General features: G+C 33.7%; 2 protein-coding genes across 2 annotated transcripts; one reads left to right on the top strand and one right to left on the bottom strand.

Annotated features, from left to right (window-relative positions):
• Positions 1-145: 145 nt before the first annotated feature.
• Positions 146-16,832, top strand: LOC130657996 (DNA-directed RNA polymerases I and III subunit RPAC1-like). The gene is made up of 12 exons (XM_057461018.1): positions 146-281; positions 11,650-11,721; positions 11,841-11,948; positions 12,593-12,655; positions 12,726-12,819; positions 13,518-13,643; positions 14,219-14,268; positions 14,456-14,588; positions 14,689-14,808; positions 15,005-15,072; positions 15,886-15,934; positions 16,461-16,832. Exons 1-12 carry the CDS (start codon positions 192-194, stop codon positions 16,568-16,570), a joined length of 1,083 nt encoding a protein of 360 aa, XP_057317001.1. The 5' UTR covers positions 146-191; the 3' UTR covers positions 16,571-16,832.
• A 1,980-nt stretch (positions 16,833-18,812) lies between these two features.
• Positions 18,813-19,568, bottom strand: LOC130657877 (tigger transposable element-derived protein 4-like). Its single transcript, XM_057460868.1, has one exon. It carries the CDS (start codon positions 19,566-19,568, stop codon positions 18,813-18,815), a length of 756 nt encoding a protein of 251 aa, XP_057316851.1.
• Between the last annotated feature and the right edge of the window lie 2,400 nt (positions 19,569-21,968).

Here is a 21,968-nt window from a genome sequence, read left to right as displayed (position 1 = left end):
AGCTTCGTTCCCAGCCTTCGATAAAAACATTTGACTTTTAAATATAGTCATGAGGAAGAGGTTTGTGTCAATTAAAAGCTAGCCACGGTTTCACATAATTATATAGCACCCATAACCTAATATGGTGAAGATCGTAATTATGCTATATTAATTTCGTAGAAAAATAAGCCAAAAACGAAACACATGGTAGTATGGGAAAGGTAAACATGGCAGCTTCAGTAAATGGTAACTTAAATGATGTTCGTTCAAAAGTTAGGTTAGAGGAATTTGGAGTATCTCATGTAAGTGTATGCTTAAAATTTTATCTTATAGTTTTACCTAAACTTTTATTTTACCTAAAATACTGATTCTTTTTCTTATACATATTTGGCTAGTGGAATAAAAAGCTGAACTGGCATGTTTCTGACATTATCACTATTATTTCCCTTTTCTAAATGATGTTTTTTACTTATATACATAAAAATAAAGACTTGAAAGGGAAATTTCACGATTATGACAGTCGTACTCAAAGGCGTTTCGGTAATATATACAGTACAGTATACAATACAGTATCGTTAATATAGAGATTATGATGGTGTGTGCACCATCATAATCTCTATTTTTAGTATTCTAGCTAGGTTTTTTTAGATAGATAGGTATAGAGATAGATGTGTATATTTTCCATGTAGGAAAACATTAGTTACATGAGTCGATGTTGCACTTGCATTGGAGACATGCCGAACATAAAGAAAACTGGAAAAATACTGAACACAAAGCAAAACATCAACATAAAATTTTGCGCACATGCTTTTTCTATTTAGTAGAAAAATGTGAGATTTGCTATTATTATATTTCTTTCTCACAAACAAATATTTCTCACAAACAAAACCAAAACGAAGCATTGTGAAACAAAGTCAGTAACTGTTATGCATATCTTCCTAAATCCGAAAACAATATTGTTTAATTTAAAATGGAACCTTTTCCAACCGTTAAAGGTATAATGTTGCGTTGCCGAAGAAAATCTACAACGATTAAATTATTTTTGCTCCTGTAGAATGCCATACTGCAGAAATAATAACAATGAAGACAAGGATATGGTGGAATGCAACAAATGTCTGGAATGGTTCCAGAGAAAATGCCTCACTATGTTTTTGAAAGGAGTTATTGAAAACTGGTTTTGTTCCAGTTACAATTGACTTCAGCCTCACATTTAAACTAACTGTTATTATTTGGTTATTTAATTTTAAAAACTAAATTATGTTAAGAAAAAAAACAAAATTAATTTGCGATTTTTTTCTAAATCCCATATGACTCAAAGGGGCCATAATAAGCAAAGAAAGCCTGGGGATGAAATGTGAACGTATTTTCGGGTATTTTTAGCTGTTTTGGATAACTGCTTTGCAGTATATACTGGCTGACCTTGAATTATTATTTTTTAGCAAAATTTTGAACCTACCAATCGACTCTTGTAACTAATGTTTTCCCTTTATGGCTAGCCTGACAAATATCGAGGGATATACTCTGTCTATTATTTCCAGGAAGGGCCGTGGCTTAGATGGAGAGTCCTAGAGTATTTAATGCTCATTTTGAGCTACACAGACCCAATTAGTAAGGCCTGTGCTCTACTAGACAACTTCTGGCAACATCCAACGCCTCACACAGTGTGTCATCTCCCCAATTTCCCTAACATGGCTTTGGGGTAACCCAGGACCATGCTGAATTGTTGTCCAGAGGAATCGAACCCTGGTCTCCTGCACAGAGTATCAGAGCTATAACCACTAATCTACGCTGCCACATTTTATTAGTATTCTTTTGGCTTTTGCAGTGTAGTTTTAAACTTGGACTTAGATATTCTGCCAGTACCAGCAGAATAAGTGGGGGTATTTATTCTGCCGGCACTAATTACCGGTAGAATAAATTAACCAATTACATGCAGAATAAAGAGAGATATTAGTCTGCCGGCACTAACTACTGGCAGAATAAATCTGCCGGCGGTAATAGCGGAAAACATGAGTCAAGTGGAGAAAAATATACCTTTTCGATTGCTTTTTTTATCTCCCCTTTTCCTGACAGAATATGTAATATTATTTTAAGAGTGTAATGACAAAAGAATTATTGACTTTTGTATTGTAAACTTTGGTAAAAAAAGGCAAATATTCCCATCTGTGCTATTAAAACAAAAACCCTAATGGTATGTAATTAAGCACCTTGCACAAGAGCGTGGTTCGACAAACTCTGCTTTACAATTTCCACACAAATTTCTTTCCGTGATTCAACTGCATCTTTTATGTATCCGTACAACTTACCATAAGTTTCTTTAGGCAAAATCTCCTAATTAGTTTTATATTGAATGATTGGTCAATTATGCAATTAGGAAGATCCTGTTTGACCATCCTTCGAAACGTCTACGCTTTCGTTTTTATTTATACAGTTGATAGCACATTCTGGTGAAAACAAAACAGACAAAATCATTTTAGCTTTTCTTTCTTCATTCATCTTGTTAAAATCATAAATTTGGAAATCCCCATTAAGAAAAGGTAATTAGCCGTTTCCTTGCTTTGGTCTGCGAGGCCCTTTGTTTTGACAAGTGGTTAAACAACTGTGAAATATATACCATTTAAAAGTATAACATTATATATATTATCAAAAGTGTAACACAATTAAAAATCAAATTTATATTACAAAGATTAGTCAAGTCACACAGTGTGCCATCTCCCCAATTTCCCTCACATGGCTTTGGAGTAACCCAGGACCATGTTGAATTGTTGTCCAGAGGAATCGAACCCTGGTCTCCTGCACAGAGTATCAGAGCTATAACCACTAATCTACGCTGCCAATAATAATCTACTTTTAATCTTTGTTATGTACAGATAATAGGGACCTTACAGAAATTGCGACGCTTAAAAGACGACGAGTTCCGCATAATTTTCAACACGTGTCGTGTTTAACATTTGCCGGAATAAGGAAAAACCCGCCACAACGACCTAAGAAATATGGCGCGAATTAGGTAAACAAACATTTCAGAAAGTGAAAGTATGCCGAACTTCAGGGAAGCTAGAGAAACTTTGCTCTATTGTTATTCAGAAAATTTATTAACTGATGAAGAGTTTTGTTTACTCTATGACTTGAATACATCTAAGAACCCTGATTTCGACTACACATGTTATAACAAGTTTGACTTAAACGAAATGAGCGACGATGATGTGGTTGCTGAGTTTAGATTTATGAAGAATGACATTTTACGACTTGTTCGTGCTCTTAATATGCCAAATGAAATAACATGCTACTTTTATAATGACCTAAAAGTTGATTCGTTGGAAGCACTGTGTGTGGTTTTAAGTAGACTAGCCTACCCCTGTAGATACTTCGATTTGATTTCTAGATTTGGTAGGGCTGTACCACAGCTAAGCATGATTTTTAACCAAACAATCGATTTCATAGATAGCAACTGGGGACATTTACTGCAAAACATGAACCAACCCTGGTTAACAACAGGAAATTTGATGTTATTTGCAAATGCAATACATATGAGGGGTGCTGCACTTGACAACGTTTGGGGGTTTATATATGGAACTGTGAGAGTCTGTTGTCGACCACAAGTTGCACAAAGAATGTTATACAATGGACACAAAAGGCATCATGCTTTGAAATATCAGGCTGTCAGTACTCCTAACAGATTGGTTGCTAATTTATACAGTCCAGTGGAGGGCAAGAGACATGATTGTGCCCTTCTTGCCATGTCAGGTTTGTTACAGACACTGCAACAGTTCTCACATGGTCCTAATGGAGAAATACTCTGCATATATGGTGATCCTGCCTATCCTCTTAGAAGACACTGGCTCAGTCCCTAATGCTGGGAGTGGGTGTTTGGTGGAATTAAAAATACTTTTAAACATACAGACGTTAAGAAGAATATGAAAGTTGGCCTGAGTAGTGTAGGAAAAATGTACAAAGTCAGTGCTCTTCTAACAAATGCAAGGTGTTTGTATAAAAATCAAATCTCACAGTTTTATAACCTTGATCCACCTTTGTTGGAACAATATTTTATATAATAACAAAATACAGATATAAAAGACATATGTAACAAGATATACAACATAATGTATTAACATAATATAACATTTTTTTCACTTTGCGTCTGTGTAATTTGAAGGTTAAGAAAGTTTATCTGCCAACTTTGTAAGTAAATTGATCATTGCATTAGATTGGGAAATTAAAGTTTCCTCCCTACCCTTGGTTACTTTCAACTCCTCTTTTCGTAATTCTAATTCGTCTTTTCTTAGTTGGAAGTCTTTTTCAGACTTCTCACGTAAATATGCAATAGTATCACCACCAGAAGAGCATTTCTTAGGGTTTTCATCTTGAGAATCTCCCTCTTGTTTTCGTTTTCTTGTTTCAGATAATCTTTCAGTAGACATTTTCCGCATATCTTCAGCCTGTTTTTTTTTCATCAATTTTCTTAGTTTTTGCTGCACTCCCTGATGTGTGTAAACGTTCAGCCTCATTTTTACGTTCGTATATTTCCTGCAAAAGTTCATCGGTCTCTGACAGTGGTTCAATTTCAAGTCCGCTACCTTTTTCTTCTTGATTTTTCTTCCATACAAAAGATTGTAATAATTTTTTCAATTTGTCTCTTAGGGCTCTCTGATCTACTCTAAACCATAACATTTCACTTTTGTTTAAATTAGCTGCAATTTCTTCAAGACACAATCCTCGTTTTCTTGATCCATTTTTTTCGAAAACAAATCAGCAACCAAAACTTCTCTTAAAAACATTACCTCATGCTCAGAAGTCCAACACATTTTTCTAAGAAAATAACAGGCACAGGTATTATGCTCATGGTTAAACTTCAAGAATATATACATTTTCTGTATATTTTAAAAAAACATACACTGAACTTTCATGTATCAAGTGATTGCTTTATGCAAGAAAAAAAATTGGAAAACTTTTTTATATACCTATTTTTACTCTGTTGTTGGGCACTGTTTTCCCCCATAATCTAAACAGAAAGTACAAAAAAGTTTTAGCTGGAGGTAGCTAAGGTCAGCTACAAAAATGCTGCTAGCAATTTTGGCAATCAAATAATACTAAATAAATAATATATTCAATGTATGAGTAAGTTCGATATAATAGAAAACCTTAATAATCGAAACCAGTGTAAAAATGAACTAAAAAGTGTATAATAAGTACAAAATTTTACTTACGTTCTATCTGCGACGTATCAAAGGCAGTTTTTGCGTCCTCATGCTTGCAACAGAACGGTAGAATGAGGGAATTCTCCTCTCGCGCATGCTCAGTTGAAGTAAATTTGTAAGATACGTCGTCGTCCTCACCTTCATCGCGCTTTTCGTAAGGTCCCTAATAAATGAAGGCAGCAGGAATTGAACCTGCAACTGCAAGACAAAAGCCATGCTGTTTTCCCTTTAAACTATACCTTCAAACATAATGATTCTTAAGTTGACTTTATAATAAGCCACAACAGGGTGGCAAAACGCCATAAAGATAAATGATGTTTATCATAAAAATTGTACCGCCGTGTATAGCTAGCTAGTTACCTTGTTGAGTTCATGATTATACTTATCAACTATATCCTTTACTTCTAAAGTTTGCAGATGCCCTAATCTTGATACTAAATGGGCAGTTATTCTTCAGTGTTCTGTAATAAAGAAAAAAGAACAGTAGCCAGTTAGGCTGGCTGTGTGAACAGAGCTTGCTTACTAAAACTATGGCAGAAATTCTTTTTAATAAAAAGCTAGAACCAACCTTGAAAAATAAACAACTTATTAATATGTACTTTGCGAGAAGCATTTTCCTGCACTGATTAAAATTTACGACCACCATGAACACAACACAAGACAGTTTGACAGTTTAAGCTCATAATAATATTTTAAATCAAGGTTAGTGTTTTCTTTGTGAACATCTCAGCCATGACTTGGTGGTAATAAAATAAACAAATACGAAAATGGTTTCCTTATATATATTAAAATCAACAAAAATGTGTTTCTTCTTTTATACTTTTAACTCTACCATCTTTAGTCCTAATGCCGTTCTAGTTGACTGGCTCCGAAAGTCTAGCAAACAAAAACAAATATGGCGGCAATCTGGCATTCTTTACTCTCCCTTAAGACTGTTTATTGTCCAAGAATCTAATCCATTAATCTACAAAATGTGATGTTTCAAAAGTTCTAATCTATTACATAACTCTCCAATAGTAAATGCACCATCAACCGCGTCAGCCATTACGATAATGCCTGCATGATGTTGACGTACGCAATATGGCAGAAAATTTACTGCCAGCACAATAATTTTCTTCCTTAACCTGCTGGTACCGTCTGACTAACGTGTGTTACTAATCCGTTGGTACCGGCAGAATATACACTCCGTTTAAACTTACATTTCCATATGTTAGGTTGTTCCTAACAATAAATCTGCAATGCATCTTTTTTAAATTATAATTAATAAATAGTTACTGGATGTTTATTACATGCTTACCTCCGTTCATAATGTCAATTGTAAGAAGAAATCTGCATACTCACCTGTGATTGGTTTAAACAATATCACATGGAAACATATCTGTGAGAATGGCACAATTTCACTATGAAGAAAGGATGATGTACACCTATTCTTTAAATCCATCTTTAAAAAAATACAACCAAACAAACTTCTCTGGACCACTATTTTATATTTTCTCCATATTTTTATCTTTCTTGCAACAGCGATCAATTTCACCAGGCATGTTGATAGATTTGAAATGGCTCCCTTTGTAAACCTAATTTTTTTACCGAAACAAGCCACAAGGGGCTCAACAAACGGTATTAGACTAAGTTATATTGATTGCTCAGAATATCTGGCTTTCTTTTTTACAATAAAAAAACTAGATGATGAAATAGTACCTCCGCTGGTGAAATTGTACCATTTTAGATGCATTGATCCAGGTCATCTGAGTTAACATCAATATATTTACTGAGGTAGGTTAAACCCCCAGTCGTACAAGACAATTTTAAACTAATTTAAAATATAACAATAGTAAACATACAAAACATTTAAAACGTTTTAAGAGAGATTTCTGTCTTCTGATCACTGTCTTCTGAACAAAATAAAAATAAAAGAATGTAGTTTTGTTTTCTTTTGTTTTTTTGATTCGTTCAACAACAAGAATTAATTGCTCTGTCATATCATTTTTCAAAGTGCTACAAGAACTTGCTCATAACGTAATCAATCAAACGTAATCTTCCCATTCATTAAACATTTATTAGCCGCTGCAAGGATGCTCCTTGCTTGGTGATCCCATCTGACAATTGCAATGATGCAGGTACCCATCGAACAGAAACTTTTCCTTCTATTGACCATTTGTTGAATAGCTGACACCAGAGTAGTAGCATAAAAATTTTCATCCAAAGTTTTATAATCAATGTAGGCTGTTATAGGAATACAATCTTCATTTGTTTTCTGTGAAAACAAAATCTGTGACATGTAACAGCCTATGTTGTATGCATCAATACCATTACCTAAGGATAAAGCTTTAGCAGCAATGATACTCTTAACAACCCTCTTAATCTTCTTTAACACCAAGAAATTGGAAACATTTCCCATCTTCTGCAACCACAATCACTATACTACCACCAGCACCGGTAAGTTTGCATATGGCACATCGGAAAGGACTACCAACTTCCACAATTCATACTTTGACATATTTGGAAAGATTAAACGCACATTGTTAACCACCAAAAGATGCTCTACCCTTGCGTTTTCATTGGAAACACGTAATTCCATCACATCTGGGCGAGTTTGAGTAGCTATTCAGTTCCATTGTCCTATTGCAGACCTAAGTTCATGTAATTCTTCATCGTTGAGTTCATCACGCTTTCTAGTGGATCGCTTGTTGAAAATCTGTATTTCCTGAATGCATTCAACATACTGCTTTTCATCCATAGTTATATTTATCCTAATGTATTTAAAGTTGGTCTATTCTATCTTACCAACCTTGTAGGTCTTAATCAACTGTGACATAACAGTTTGTTCAAAAATCTTATTTCCTGCTAGTACAAAATTATCTACATGCATTATAAAGATGCCACAAAGATTGTTATCTGTATCTTTCCAGTAAAAAAGTGCATTATCTACTGTGGACTGACATGTCTAACATACACTGAAATAACAATTTCTTAAAGCATTTTTTAAGCCACAGACGACTTTAACAAGCTTCCATGTTAATCCATCTGGAACATTTGCTTCTTTGGGTGGTGTAACATAAACATTACAATCAATAGTGTGACCTTGCAGAAATGCAGACTTTACATCTAATGCCACACAATTCCAATTCTTGCAGACTGCTATTCCAAAAATCCTCTAATCTTTAGAGGATTTTTGGAATAGCAGTCTGCAAGAATTGGAGGATCCACTTCTTTTTCAGTGATAATCCATATTGTTGATATCTTGCTTTGTTTATCATCCGGAGCCTGTCGAACAACATCAAACAATTTCAAGTTGTCTATATCCTTCTGTTTTGCTTCAACTACTTCTAAAGTATCATGTACGTGTTCTGGAAGAATGATTACATTGACATTAAACTTTTTTCCAATCTTCGACATCCCTAAAATCTAGGCTCATTTCATCATTTGTACCTTCTTTCCTTATGTTGTACCAACTACTGTACATCCCTGTAGCTTTTCCACCTCTACTTATCACTTTTGCTGAAAACCTTTCTGGTACATCTTTCATTTTCACTTCAACATGGTTGTTAACTTTAGGAAAACCATGTTCTTTTCTAACAGACACCTGTTGTTCTCCTTCCAAATTCATCTCTGCTTCTCCGCTGCTCTCTACATCGAAAACATTTTCCTAATGTTCTTGTTGCACAGGTGTAGCATTTGTTTGTTTAGCCTCTAAATCAATCAATTATCAAATGCTTTACGTGCATTAAGGGGCATTAATATGCTTTACAAACACATGTGATACGGTTACAACTTCTAAAGCTGGTGGATTTGCATTTAACACTGATGGCAAATTCAGATTCCGTCATTGATAAGAACTATAACCAGAATTCATATGCAAGGAATTCTTGGCATTAAGTGCCCACACCAAACCAACTTCCAACAATAATTTTAGATTTTAATCAAAAATCGTTCTCAAACAATCATCTACAATTGCATTGTTTTGTTCATGTAATCCATTTTGCCATGGACTACGAGCTGTTGTGTCTAAAACTTCAATATTTAGATTATCACACATATCCCAGTACTCTTCATTAGCAAATTCTCCTCCGTTGTCTGCTAATAAGCATACAGGAACACCACATCCATTACCAATCCACAACTGCATGTTTTTGTCAATAATAAGGTAATTTCCTTCGAATTAATGTAGCTAAAGTGAATCAAATTGCAGCATCAATGAGGTAAAACAACCATAATTTACTTTTTACCCATTTTCTAAGATCCATTACAAGACACTGATTGAAATCAGTAGCTAATGGCAGTGAGACCACTGGTCTAGATGGTGTCCGTTTAAACTTCTTGCATGTTTCATAGTCCTGTTCAATTTGATCCAGGATTCTCTTACAGTCTTCATCATATATTTTTGCATCAACCAACAAACTTGCTAACCATTTCGCAGTGGGATGTCCAAATTTACAACTTTCTTTTCTTTTTCTTTAAATGACTCATTTATTAGTATTGAGTTGGATAAACAGACTTCGTCCTCTTTCAAGGGTACGATGTTGGCTTGATGTTGTATTCTGCAGATCAAATAATGTACTAATGAGGACAAAACCGAGCAAAGTGCATAACTGACTGACAAATGTGACATCTAAGTGGTTCACCCTTTTCATCAAGTGGATTATTTCTTTTACGTAATGGTCGTTGATTGTTTCGTTCATAATTATTTCTGTTACCATATCTGAAACGTTCGTTTCAAGGTCTAACTGAATCTCCATAAGTTAGTAATAGATGGTTCAACTTTTATGCTTTCATTGCTCTTAGTGTTGTTCTCCAAAAATCTTTTTCAATGCACTTTTCATTTGTTCAAACATAGTATTTACCTCTTCATAGTTTACCCCAGTAAGTACAAGCTGTCTGTCCGAGTGTTTTAAACAAGCTCCATCAAGTAATTTGAATGCTAAAACACTTTCTGGTAATGCCATATCAAATTTATTTGTTTTATTGTACAACTTTTCAAATTATGTACTCTTTCTATTATATGCGACTCCATAGTTTCATCACTTTTTCTTTTATAACGATCCAAGTTTGTGTAATGTTCATACATATCAGTTAATTCATCCTTGTTGTCCAAAAACGCTATCAAAGTGTCTATTCCATCTTCTTTATTCAAATCAGCAATACTAATCTCACTGAACACTTTATCTCGTACTTGTGTTAAATCTTCTTCTGGTAAAGATAAGGCCACTGCGATGCCCTGCTTCTCCTTCTCAAAATCTGTTAATAATGTCCATGCTTTTAATTCATCAACATAACGATTATATGGCTTCTTGTCATTAAAGACTGGGGGTATCTTGAAATCCCTTTCTCTTTTAGTCCGTTTTTCCACTTCTCAAACTTTTCAACTAATTTTTCCATCGACTCTGCTATGAAAACCAAATCATCTGCATACAATAACTCCCATGGACAACCTATTGTGAACTCCATCGACAGCGCTTCTAAGAATAGAACAAACAACAAAGGACTAAGTACAGAACTCTGATGTACACCAACATTTACACTAAATTCATCACTAAGTGAATCGTTAATCCTGACACGACTTCTAGCATTGCTGTACATAGACTGTACCATCGTAACTCGCCACTCATCCACACTTAGTTTTCTCATACCCCACCAAATAACTTTACGTGGCTTTCTCTAAATCTACAAAGGCAAAGTAAAGATTCTTCTCTTTCCTAAATACTTTTTCTGAAGTTGTCAGAGTAAAAATATTGCATCTGTAGTGCCACGCCCTGAAACAAAACCAAATCGCATCTTATCTATATCAATTCTTTCTCTAAGTAACTTATCAATCACTCTTTCAAAACTTTCATCACACTTCAAACCTTCAAACCTCTATAGTTGTTGTGTTTTGTAAAAAGTGACTAAAATTATACCATTTTAATTTACCTTGTGCCACCACATAACTGTTGATGTAAAATGTTACCTGGTTTACATTTGTACAATGTTTCACAGTGGCACTTTAGCTACATTTTGTTTAATGATTGTATGCTGTTATAGATAAACAACAGTTTGAAAAACCTTCAACCTGCAATTATCTCTTTAACCATTTCTCAAAAGCACCTATACATTTTCTAGATAAGTGTTTTTAGATTTACGCAACGAAAGTAACAACAGAAAAAATTTCTGATTTTTTTTGGCTATTGGACAGGTGTGTGGAGGTCATCAAGATCTTCAAAACCATTTATCTATCCGTTGTTCCGTTGTTCTTTCGACTAATTAAATTTTTGACAGGTTTGTCAATAGTAGTATTTTAGAGTAAAACTTTTGTTAGTTCGTGTGGCCACTGACTCTGCAAAAATTCACTGGCCAGTCATGAATTTTTGTTTAAATATTAATTTAATTTAAATATTATAACTTCATCCCATAGTATGACCCAATTTGATTACTCAAGTACGATTACTCGCTTTTGTCTTTTTTTTTCACTGAAAATCTTGGGACTTTGTTGTTTCTTTAGACATCAAGCTCTGACTTCCCTGGAGCATATCGTGATTACAATGATGAATGGGACTTCAATAAATTTAAAAAGGTTAGTATTGTTTACTGAGATTTAATATTTTGTTTTGCACAACAGATTTCTATTGGTATTAAAAAATTTAAATCAATCTTTCTTATTGTTTATTTCTTTTTAAAACGCTTAATACCTAGAATTTTAAAATTGAAGTTGTGAAACTAAATAAAAATGATATGGAATTTGATATGGTTGGAATTGATGCTTCACTAGCTAATGCATTTAGGAGGATTCTGATAGCAGAGGTATTCTTTATTTTTATTTTCTTCAAGTAAAATTGATAAGTAAATTACAATTTGGCCAGCAGATATTTGAAATGTACGTACAAAGTTTGTCAAATGTCTCAGATGATATGGTGAAATTTTATACTTTTAAACAATTCTTTTATTTTAACCTATGGAAAATATTATGCCTTCACAATTTTTGAAGCTGTTTTACGTAAGAATTAAATACAATTCTCAATTTTATCTTAACAGACAAAAATGTACGTATAGCTTAGTAGGCAATGTGAACTTTGACCTTTGCCTCTTTCACTGCAAATAACAAATAAGAAAGTTCAGAAAATTCGCCTTTTATTTTAGCATTAAAGTTTTTTCCTCCTTCCCTTTAAAAATAAAACAGAAAAGGGAATTTCTTTACATTTTAATTAATCTCTTGTAAAAAAATATTGACAACTAGGCACTCTTTTTTCCTCGGAATCTGATTGATAAAAAGGGCTTGGGTTTTATTTTCAAAATTATGCCAAGACTTACTAACAAGGGTAGAAAATTAAGCAGGCAGATTTTGGCTACACTAAAAATGCAAGAACGTCCAATTTTACTAGAATTATTTTTTTTTGTTATTTTTTGGTGTTTTGATATTTAATGATGTCATGATGTTATTTATTTAGGTGGCCAGCATGGCGATCGAGAAAGTATTTGTTTTCAATAACACATCAATTATACAGGATGAGGTTAGTGTAGGTCAACTCTAAATATGTTTCCTTGTGACATATTTATGACTTGAGCTTATTTCATCTACAGGTTTTAGCACACCGTCTTGGTTTGATTCCAATTTTCGCTGACCCAAGATGTTTTAGTTTTCCACCTGAAGTAACAGAAGCAGCAAAACAAAGTGGTAGGGTGTTTAGAAAGTCCAATCTGCACTGATTTTATTTAGGAACATTTATGCACATATACAAATGATTTGAGTTGATTTTACAACTGTGGCCAGACGTAGTAAAACAAAAATTTGCATAGATTAGCATACATCATTTAATTATTGTGCGTAATGAAACATTGTAAGCGACGCACTTCAACTGTTATTTACGATGCTATACCTTTGAACATAGTTTTGGTAAATCTCACAAGTTATTATTTTTTTAACAAAAGTACAAACCTGCAATATAGATAAGAAAAAATATTAAAACCACACACCTCTTTAAAACTCCTTAATTGTAAAAAGTGTCGTTTTTCCTTGAACCGTCTTGATATTTGTATGAAACCGTCATTTTCTCAAAAGAGCTTGAAAAAAGTTCTCATCAGAACTCATCAAATCTCCTCGAATCAATTGCCCATGAAACTTATGCAAGAGTTGACACTTGTGTCTTATGTAAGAGGTTTCATGCAACCTATATTAACGCTTGACTTCAGGTACTGTAAACGTGATTTCATATAAATGTTGACGAATTGACGACGATTTTGTGCGTAAAAACTGTGTTTTTTTGTATTTTACAGTTGCAACTTCCAATCATAAGCATCAGGTTATTAACAGTTATAGCATTGTAAAATTCAGATATATTTTTATCTTCACCTTTCTCAGCCTGTTCTATTTAGAGGAGGAACAACTTGCGACGAATGCAGAGTATCATATAGTATTTGAACTAAAAGTAAAATGTACACACAATCCGAAAGCACCTCCTGATGCTGTGGACCCAGATGTTTTGTACCTCAATAATAAAGGTTTGATGTTTTATAATGACGTAATCGCCCATTGATTTTGTACTTATCCAGTGGGGAATATGCAGTATGACACTAATCCTTTCTTGTTTATGCCAGTTCCAGTGTTCTACATTCAACTTATTAGGGAAATTTCATGCAGATTTTTAAAAATTTTATTAATGAAATGTAGCATTATAAATCCTGTAACCCCAGAAAACCTGAAAAAACTATCATTAACAATTTAGGCAGAGCTATGTCGAGAATTTGCGAATTGTCACTTTGTGGTTAAAATATAGCATTAATTAATTTTTATGATATGTAGGACAGATAAACAGTGTTTAAGATGTATTATAATAAGCGTTCAGTACGTAACACCCAAAATTATAAAGGGATTGAAAGTTAAGGGGCAGTTGTCATGCTCACGTCAGCAACAATTAACATCTTTTAGCGCAGATCCGCAATGAGGGTTTTTGAAAATGCTTACTTTTGCAGGGAAATTTTCCACAACCACTTGTTAAAAATTGTGCCATCATAAACGTAAGTATAAATCCATCTCACAAACAGTAAATGTATAAGTGTGCTTGTTTTGGTTACAGTAACAACGAATCACATGAAGTGGATACCCATTGGAAATCAGGCGGAACAAGTGAGTGTGTTGTAACGTCAAACAAAATATTACTCATTAAATGATGCAATTATGCATTTTTTTTTTTTGTGTCTGGTTTATTTGCAATTACACGCTAGAACTGGGACATTAGTGAGAAAGCTACGGGGTGCATAGGGCCTGCTTTGTAAAACGAAATTATTTATCACTCTGTTTAAAACCATTTCAGTTTGGCACAAATGGTATTCGACCAGTTCTTGATGACATTCTAATTGCAAAATTGAGACCTGGCCAGGAGTTGGATTTGAGGATGCACTGCGTTAAAGGTGTTGGTTCCGATCACGCGAAGTTTAGTCCTGTCGGTGCGTTTGTCTTTTTGTTGTGGTATTATTGTCGCTAAGTAAATACAGTTTTCCAATGTGGGGTATAATTGTTGGTATAATTCTCTATTTTTGTACTTAGCGACAGCATCTTATCGACTGCTACCTGAAATAACGCTACTTCAACCCATCACTGGTGAATTAACCGACAGACTTGTAAAATGCTTCCCGAAAGGGGTGATCAAAATTGTTAAAGAAAATGGTAAGAAATCAGTTTGGATCGTATTGACGAATGTGGTGCCTTGATTACAAATAGTTTAGTAGATTTGATTCGATGTGTCGGATTAGGGATTCAGATGGGCTTAATAATTTAAACCCTTAAGTGATGGACCTTAAAAAGAGGAAAATCTTCACCTTTAAAAGACGAATAGTGAACGATGAGACTTTTTGTATTGTAGGAGTTAAAAAAGCTGTAGTGGTAAACGCAAGAAAGGATACTGGAATGAGAGAAATATTTCGCGACGAGGTTTGATAATACTGATTATTTTTTTCTTATTATCTACAATAGAGAGATTATATCACTTCTTATCTCTTCTAACTTCATATGTTGAACTTTCTCACAGGGATTAAACAGTGACTATTCTTTTAAGTACTCAAAACTCTTCTTAATGAAAATCTCTTTATATAACCTGAATATTAATAGCTATAATTTTTTCTATACTTTAAAAATTTTGGAATTTTTTAAACTTTTTGCACTTCTAATAGACATGTATACATCTACTTACACATGTCCTTTACATATTAAAAGCAAATCAGGCAAATGAAAATTAATATATAAAAAATTTAAAAAGTACTTCATTTGGAAAAAGTAGCATTAATTTTTAAAGTCAAATCACTTCTATTTTGTTAGTCACTGTGTCAAGTGTCATGATCATAGCATTTTTCCTTCCCTGAATTCTATGGGTTTCTTTCGGATTTTTTTTGTCCGAAAATTTTTCCGTCCGAAATTTGTGTCTGCCGAAAGTTTTTTTGTCCGAAAATTTTGGTTTTTCTAATTTTTTTAAAAAAGGACCAGTGCATAGAAATTATATATAGGGTAATCAGAAAATCAATAAAAACTGTCTTTAAACTTATTATTTTGCTATTCTCAATCTATAAAGTTGGATCCTGAAGACCCTTTTTATATCTTAATTGAATATAAGTACCCTATAAATGCTACTAGCCTTCTTTTTGTGTTATTTCCCGTAATCATCAATGTTGAAATTTGGTTAAAATCCGTCCAAAAGACTTGTTAAGTTAGGAGGAAGTATTTAAAGACAGAATGTCGCTTTTTTTTTAGAAATTAAAATCAATGGTAAAGTTAGAAAAAAGACGTGATCATTTTATTTGTGAGTTTTTCTGATTATGTTTTTCATTGATACTTCGTTATAAATCGGCACGACATTGATGACTCAGTATGTTATTGTTTATGAAGTTAGAACGAAAAACGGAATGTAAAGATTCTCAGAATCAAAATGACAGATTTTTCAAACCTTTTTCGTGAACTTATTTCTATCCTTATGCTAGTAATTTTTGCGGGTAGCTACTTAATTTTGCGCGTCAAAAAGAAAAACATTTTGCGGGTAGTAATATTCGCGAATGAGGAAAAAATGTTATGAAATATTTTCTGAAAGGAAAATGAAACATTCATCCAAATACACTTTTAATGACATCTCTTGTTATCGAGTGAAGAAAGTAGCGCTCTTGTTTATTTTGGGTTAATAATTTGACAGACTTGATTATTCCGTGATTTTTTTGTGGTCTTTTTTAATTGAAAAGTTATGATTTACACCCGCGATAAGAGAGAAATTTAATACACGCCAAGATCATTACTGTATTAGTAATTTCCCAATAAAACTTGATCTTTATTTTCAGTTTCTGTGGAATCGACTGGTGCTTTACCTCCAGAACTGCTAGTGGAAGAAGCTATAAATATTTTGCATGCGAAATGTCAGATATATTTACAGCAAATGCGGAATGTATAAATATGATGTCGACAATGTAAATAAAATGACATCGAACTTGTTCTAATCCGTCTTGTAGACGTTGCTTTCAATTCAAGTTGAACTTTAAATTTAATTTGTTGAATTCATGTTCAGGATGGCTAAGCGGAAATCTGTTATGACGAGCAAGATAGAAGTAGAAGCTGAACAACATACGCAAGAACTAATTCGTTGTAAACTGACCAGATGTGTTTTTTAAATTGACTGTGTAAAAATGTTACAATGAACAAGACACAGCATCAAATTTATCTATTTATTCTCTTTTAACTCTCCAAATTTTTTAATCAAATTTTTATGAACTTTTTTGAACCGCATTGACCCTCCCACCGTGTCAACATCAAGTCAATCCGTCTCATGTAATCCGGCACAGCGACATGGTTCTATGGGGAAAGTTGATAATATGTCGAACAGATATTGAGAAATGAGTCTACCCGCTTTTTTTATAAGAAAACATTTTATAATAAAATCAGCCTGAATGTTATTAAAATGCTAAGAAAAATTTAGGAAAATCAACGTGATCACATTAAGAATTTTTTTTTATCAATAATTAATACAACTTATTACAAAACACACTTTAAGGCAAAATTAATGACAACAATACAATCTTTCTTATGATTTTTCAGAAACATGGTAAAAAAATTTTAACCTAAAATTACTTGTATTTTGAGAAAATTTTAGCCTTATTTTTAGTGATTCGTTAAGAAAATAGATCCTTTTCCAAAAAAAATTGTAATTTATTAAAAATAAATAGGGACCTGAATATGACCAATACAAACACCAGCGAATAGAGACGTGAGATTTTTTTCTCTCTGAATTTTGAAGCAAAAAAGTGTAAATTTAATTTCACTCTATAGCATACTTAGAGAGGGAAGGATGTCGCCCTATTTCCTCAATGTAATTGTGGTTGCAGTGTTTCTGCTTACATTTGTCGAGGGAACTTTCTACACAATTGAGAGCGGAGTATCTGATGGCATGATAACAAAATATTTGGAAGAAGAAAGAGAGATCAGCTGTCTGTTGCGATGTAACAGGGATGAAGAATGTGATACAATTATGTTCAAACAAAAGAATCAACAGATGAGAAGTGGATAGTGTTGGTTTGTTAAGAAGAAATCAACCGATGAAGATGATGAGGAGAAGATAGAGAAGTTGAAAGAACATAAATCAATAAAAATTTTTAATAAAAAAGGTAAGTACGCAAAAAAAAAGACAAAAAAAATCTTTCTTTAACATACTTGAACAACGATTATCTTAACTTTCTTAGTTATCATCCTGTCAAGCAAAATTTCCGTGTTATTTCGGAAAGTGTGCAGATAAGAATGGTGGCACTGGATACGAATGTAAATGTAAAGGTAAAATTTTCAAAATTTACATTAATTTTGTGCCTCGTTTTTTTACTAAAATAACGTAAGTATGGGATTTGCGCTAAGTCATATTCGACGAAGTGTTATATTTACTGATGGTTTGGAGATAATTATTGACAGAACTTTTAGCCTGTAATTGTCGGCTATGTTTGTTCATTTAACTTTGGAATGAAATATAAACGGGAAGTATATAGGCGTCATAAATTATTGAATTCATACAACTTTAAAGGAGCAAAGTAAAACATGCTAATATATCTTAATATCAAAACTAAGATTTTATTATTCGGCTTTAGTTAAAACATTATGATGTTGACCATCTGATTTTAAAATACTTTATCCAGGTGTTCAAGTGTCTGCGGCCTTCATCAAAAATTAATAAAAATAAACAAATTTAAGCCGTTTCATAGCTCTTTAAAAATTAAAAATAGCTTTTACTCTACAAAGGATGGCACAATTTTTACTTAATCGATTTTTTTAATTTAAAATACTAAAAATGACCACTCAAATCTTTCGTTTTTTGTTTTTAATATTTTTATTATACAGTTGACTCTCTCTATCTCGAACTCGCAAGGGACCAGAAAATTTGTTCGAGATAGAGAAAGTTCGAGATAGAGAAAAATTGACAAAAATTGGATTTTTCGTAAAAAACGTATTTTTAACCTTCAGTGTATCGGGAGTTGATAGAGGTCTATGAGAGATGTTAAAATGTTAATATTCAATGCACAAGACTTCTTTTAAAATAAATACATAAAATAAATTTACAGCTTCATTTAAAGAAATCGGTTATGTCTTTTTGTTTAAGTGATGCCACTCTGTCTTCATTATACATTTTTTCGAATTTGGAGATAAGCATTTGCATTTCATTGCCTTTTTCGCAACACATTGCTAGATCTTTCAAAATGGGTCATCCGAATCAGCAATAGCATCCTGTTGTCCTGTAGAAGAGATTCCAGATTTCTTAAAACAATATTGATGATGGTTTGTTTAGTTACAGCCTCCCAAGAATCAGCCAGTATCTTCATTCCGCTTAAAATTGAAATCTTTGGCAAAGGTTTGTTGTTCTCCAAAGCACTGCACAGCAAACGTACAACTCTCCTTCGGTAATGCGCTTTTAGACTTCGTACGACACCTTGGTCCATCGGTTGCAACACAGACGTTGTGTTAGGGGGCAAAAAAACGAGATGAATGTTTGTTAAGTTCGAGATCGATGTGTGTGCTGGACAGTTGTCGATTATAAGAACAATTTTTCTCCCGTCTACACGAAACTTTTGGTCCAGTTTCCGGACCCAGTTTTCAAATATTTCACTATCCATCCAACTTTTCTTTTGTGATGTGTATTGGCAAGGGAGATGTTTGATGTTATTAAAGCAGCGAGGTTTTTTTGATTTGCCAATGACGAACATTGGCAACTTTTCTCCAGTAGCACTTGCTGCGGCCATTCCAGTGAATCTTAACTTGCTCTTCTTCCCCCCAGAACACTTTTCTCTTTTGAGGTGGTATGTTTTCTCGGGAAGACATTGGTAAAACAAACCAAATTCGTCTGCGTTGAAAGTGTCCTCCAATTTGTAATTCGACAGAATGGTGGGGAGCGTGGTTTCGTTCCAGGAGCTTGTCATTTGATTTGTAACTGACTTACATTCACCACCGATAACTTTCAAGGAAATGCTGTGCCTGAAAAAGTAAATAAATAAAAATGTTTCGTGTAAAGCAGCCCTTAATATTAATCGAACATAACACAATTGAACATAAATTTTAAGATTGGTTCGATTCGATTCTTATCTGTTTACAAATTATATTGTTGAACACGTGGAGTGTAGTAGAATCTGTAATGAACAATATGGCTATAAATTTACTGGGACAAGAAATTAAATTAACTGAAAATATGCCACTCGTCGTTTTGTCTTCCACTGACATTACATCTTACATAAAAGGGTACCATGTTTACAAAAGTTTATGGACACCAGTCCAACAAGAAAAACTACAAGGAGAAATGGAACCTCACAACCCTGTCGACAAATACGCTGTAGCCGTTAAAAAAGATGGGAAACTAGTCGGACATTTGCCGTTAGGAGAAAATGGAAAGTTTGCTAAAACCATATTTTATTTTCTCCGTGCTGATCAATTTGGGAGATGTGATATAATTGTTACTGGAAAGGCAGTTAATCTTGGAGATGGTGATGGAATGCAGGTCCCCTGTGTTCTAAGCTTATCCGGGCAAAAGTCAATGGTAGAGATTTTGAAAAAACAGAAGCTGTAATTTTAATGTTTGATATGTAATCACGTTGTTTTTATACACGAAATGAAAATTATAACTATGTTATTTACCTTTTTTTCCATTTGTCCAGCCAACCATCGGAAGCCTTGAAACTTGAACAATCAAAGTTTTTAGCAAAACTGAGTGCCTTTTCTTTTATCAAATTGCCATCGATCGGAATGTTTTGGCTTCTTTGAACAGTAAACCATTTGAAAACAGCCTTGTCTATCTGCTCATAATCACAGCCTCGAACCTTTTTCGAACCAGACGCGGTTTTTTGTTCTTCCAAGCTTTGTAGGATCTTATGTTTTTTTTTCATCCAAGTTGAAATTGTATTTTTTGGGATCCCGTATTTTTTGCTGCCTCCTTGTTTGACATTCCTTTCTCGATTTCCCGAATTATTTGACATTTTTGAATTAAAGAAACGTTATTGAGTTTTCTTTTTAAAGCCGACATCTTCACCTCAAGAAGGTTTCTGGTTCAAAACACTGTAAACAATGTTTTGTGAGTGACTTTAGAATTCGAACGTCAAACATTTTCGTTCGAAAATGGAACATTTTAATTCGATTTTTAGTGTAAATAGGTTCTTAAATCCGGAAAAATTCGAGATAGAGAGAGAAACAGTCAGACGGGACCGAGATTTTGGTTCGAGATAGAGAGGTATTCGAGATAGAGGGTAGTCGAGATAGAGAGAGTCAACTGTATACGATAATACATAACACGAGCAAGATTAATTTTTTTCAATATTTTTGTAATATTGCATAGTTTTAATTTTTCACTTCCAGGAGAATGGATTTCGTTAAAGCGAGGAGTGTGCTTTGGAACAAAGGTAAATGAAGTTGGAACATTCAAAATACCAAACAGAGAGGTATTGGCTGGTGTGAGGTTGCAGCACGTGGGTGGATCTGGTGTAACTTGTGGTCCAGTAAGTCGTACAAATTGGGGTTGCGATGCTGTATCAAATTATGATAACAAGGGTAATGTTGGTGTTGCTGTTACAGACGATCAAAATAACATACTCTATCCAAATTGGAAATTTCATATTAAACACGGCTATTACAACATTTCAGGATACAATGCCTATTCACCCACAATATTTAACTCAACAAACCATACTGTCTATAAAGAACAAGAGCTAAGATTGCACTATGCAGAGACATTGTTCGACGCAAATCCGAGTATGAACATGGGCGAATCCTGTGCTGACATATCTGCTATTTTTTGCGACGAATAAACAGTATATATCGCTAATTTCACGCGATGCGATGAGATGCGAACGACACAGCGAGTTAATTAACGCGTTACATCAGAAAAAAATGTTTATTCCGTTTTTTTATATTTTAAAGGCTTAGGATTATACATTAGGTTCAAAAAGTTAACCCTACTATTTTTTGCTGACGTCAGCACTTCCTGATTCCTTAATTTCCCTGGCGTGCACAAAAGCTATGCATCAGCCTATACTCCTGCAATATGTCCAAAACTGTAGTTTTTTGCTTATTTAAAACACACTTAAGAGGTTTACTCTATAGCTAATCAATTTGTAATACACCAGTATTGTTAGTGTCACTTACATGACGAAAGATAACTTCGTAATTTTGTCATGTTTGTTGTTTTCATGTTCCTTCATAAAAAACAAAATGGAGACACCCATCTTAATGTATCTGCAATTTTTTTTGTTTTGTCCTGATCACGTTGTGTGCGTTATCAAAATGTCACTTTACGCCAACCTAGTCTTCAGGCCTCTTTTACTTCTACGGGATAG

The sequence above is a fragment of the Hydractinia symbiolongicarpus genome, chromosome 9, assembly GCF_029227915.1.
Source record: "Hydractinia symbiolongicarpus strain clone_291-10 chromosome 9, HSymV2.1, whole genome shotgun sequence".
Lineage (NCBI taxonomy): Eukaryota > Metazoa > Cnidaria > Hydrozoa > Anthoathecata > Hydractiniidae > Hydractinia > Hydractinia symbiolongicarpus.
Note: the sequence above shows the minus strand (reverse complement) of the source record. Positions and strands in the feature narration are given on the sequence as shown.

Bases quoted from the DNA above. Each gene is read 5' to 3' on its own strand.
- LOC130657996 (XM_057461018.1), top strand. From the start codon at position 192: ATGGGAAAGGTAAACATGGCAGCTTCAGTAAATGGTAACTTAAATGAT. The intron at 12,656-12,725 runs GTTAGTGTAGGT...TTTCATCTACAG, and splicing joins CATCAATTATACAGGATGAG to GTTTTAGCACACCGTCTTGG. The intron at 15,935-16,460 runs GTGAGTTTTTCT...CTTTATTTTCAG, and splicing joins AAGACGTGATCATTTTATTT to TTTCTGTGGAATCGACTGGT.
- LOC130657877 (XM_057460868.1), bottom strand. From the start codon at position 19,568: ATGACAAGCTCCTGGAACGAAACCACGCTCCCCACCATTCTGTCGAAT.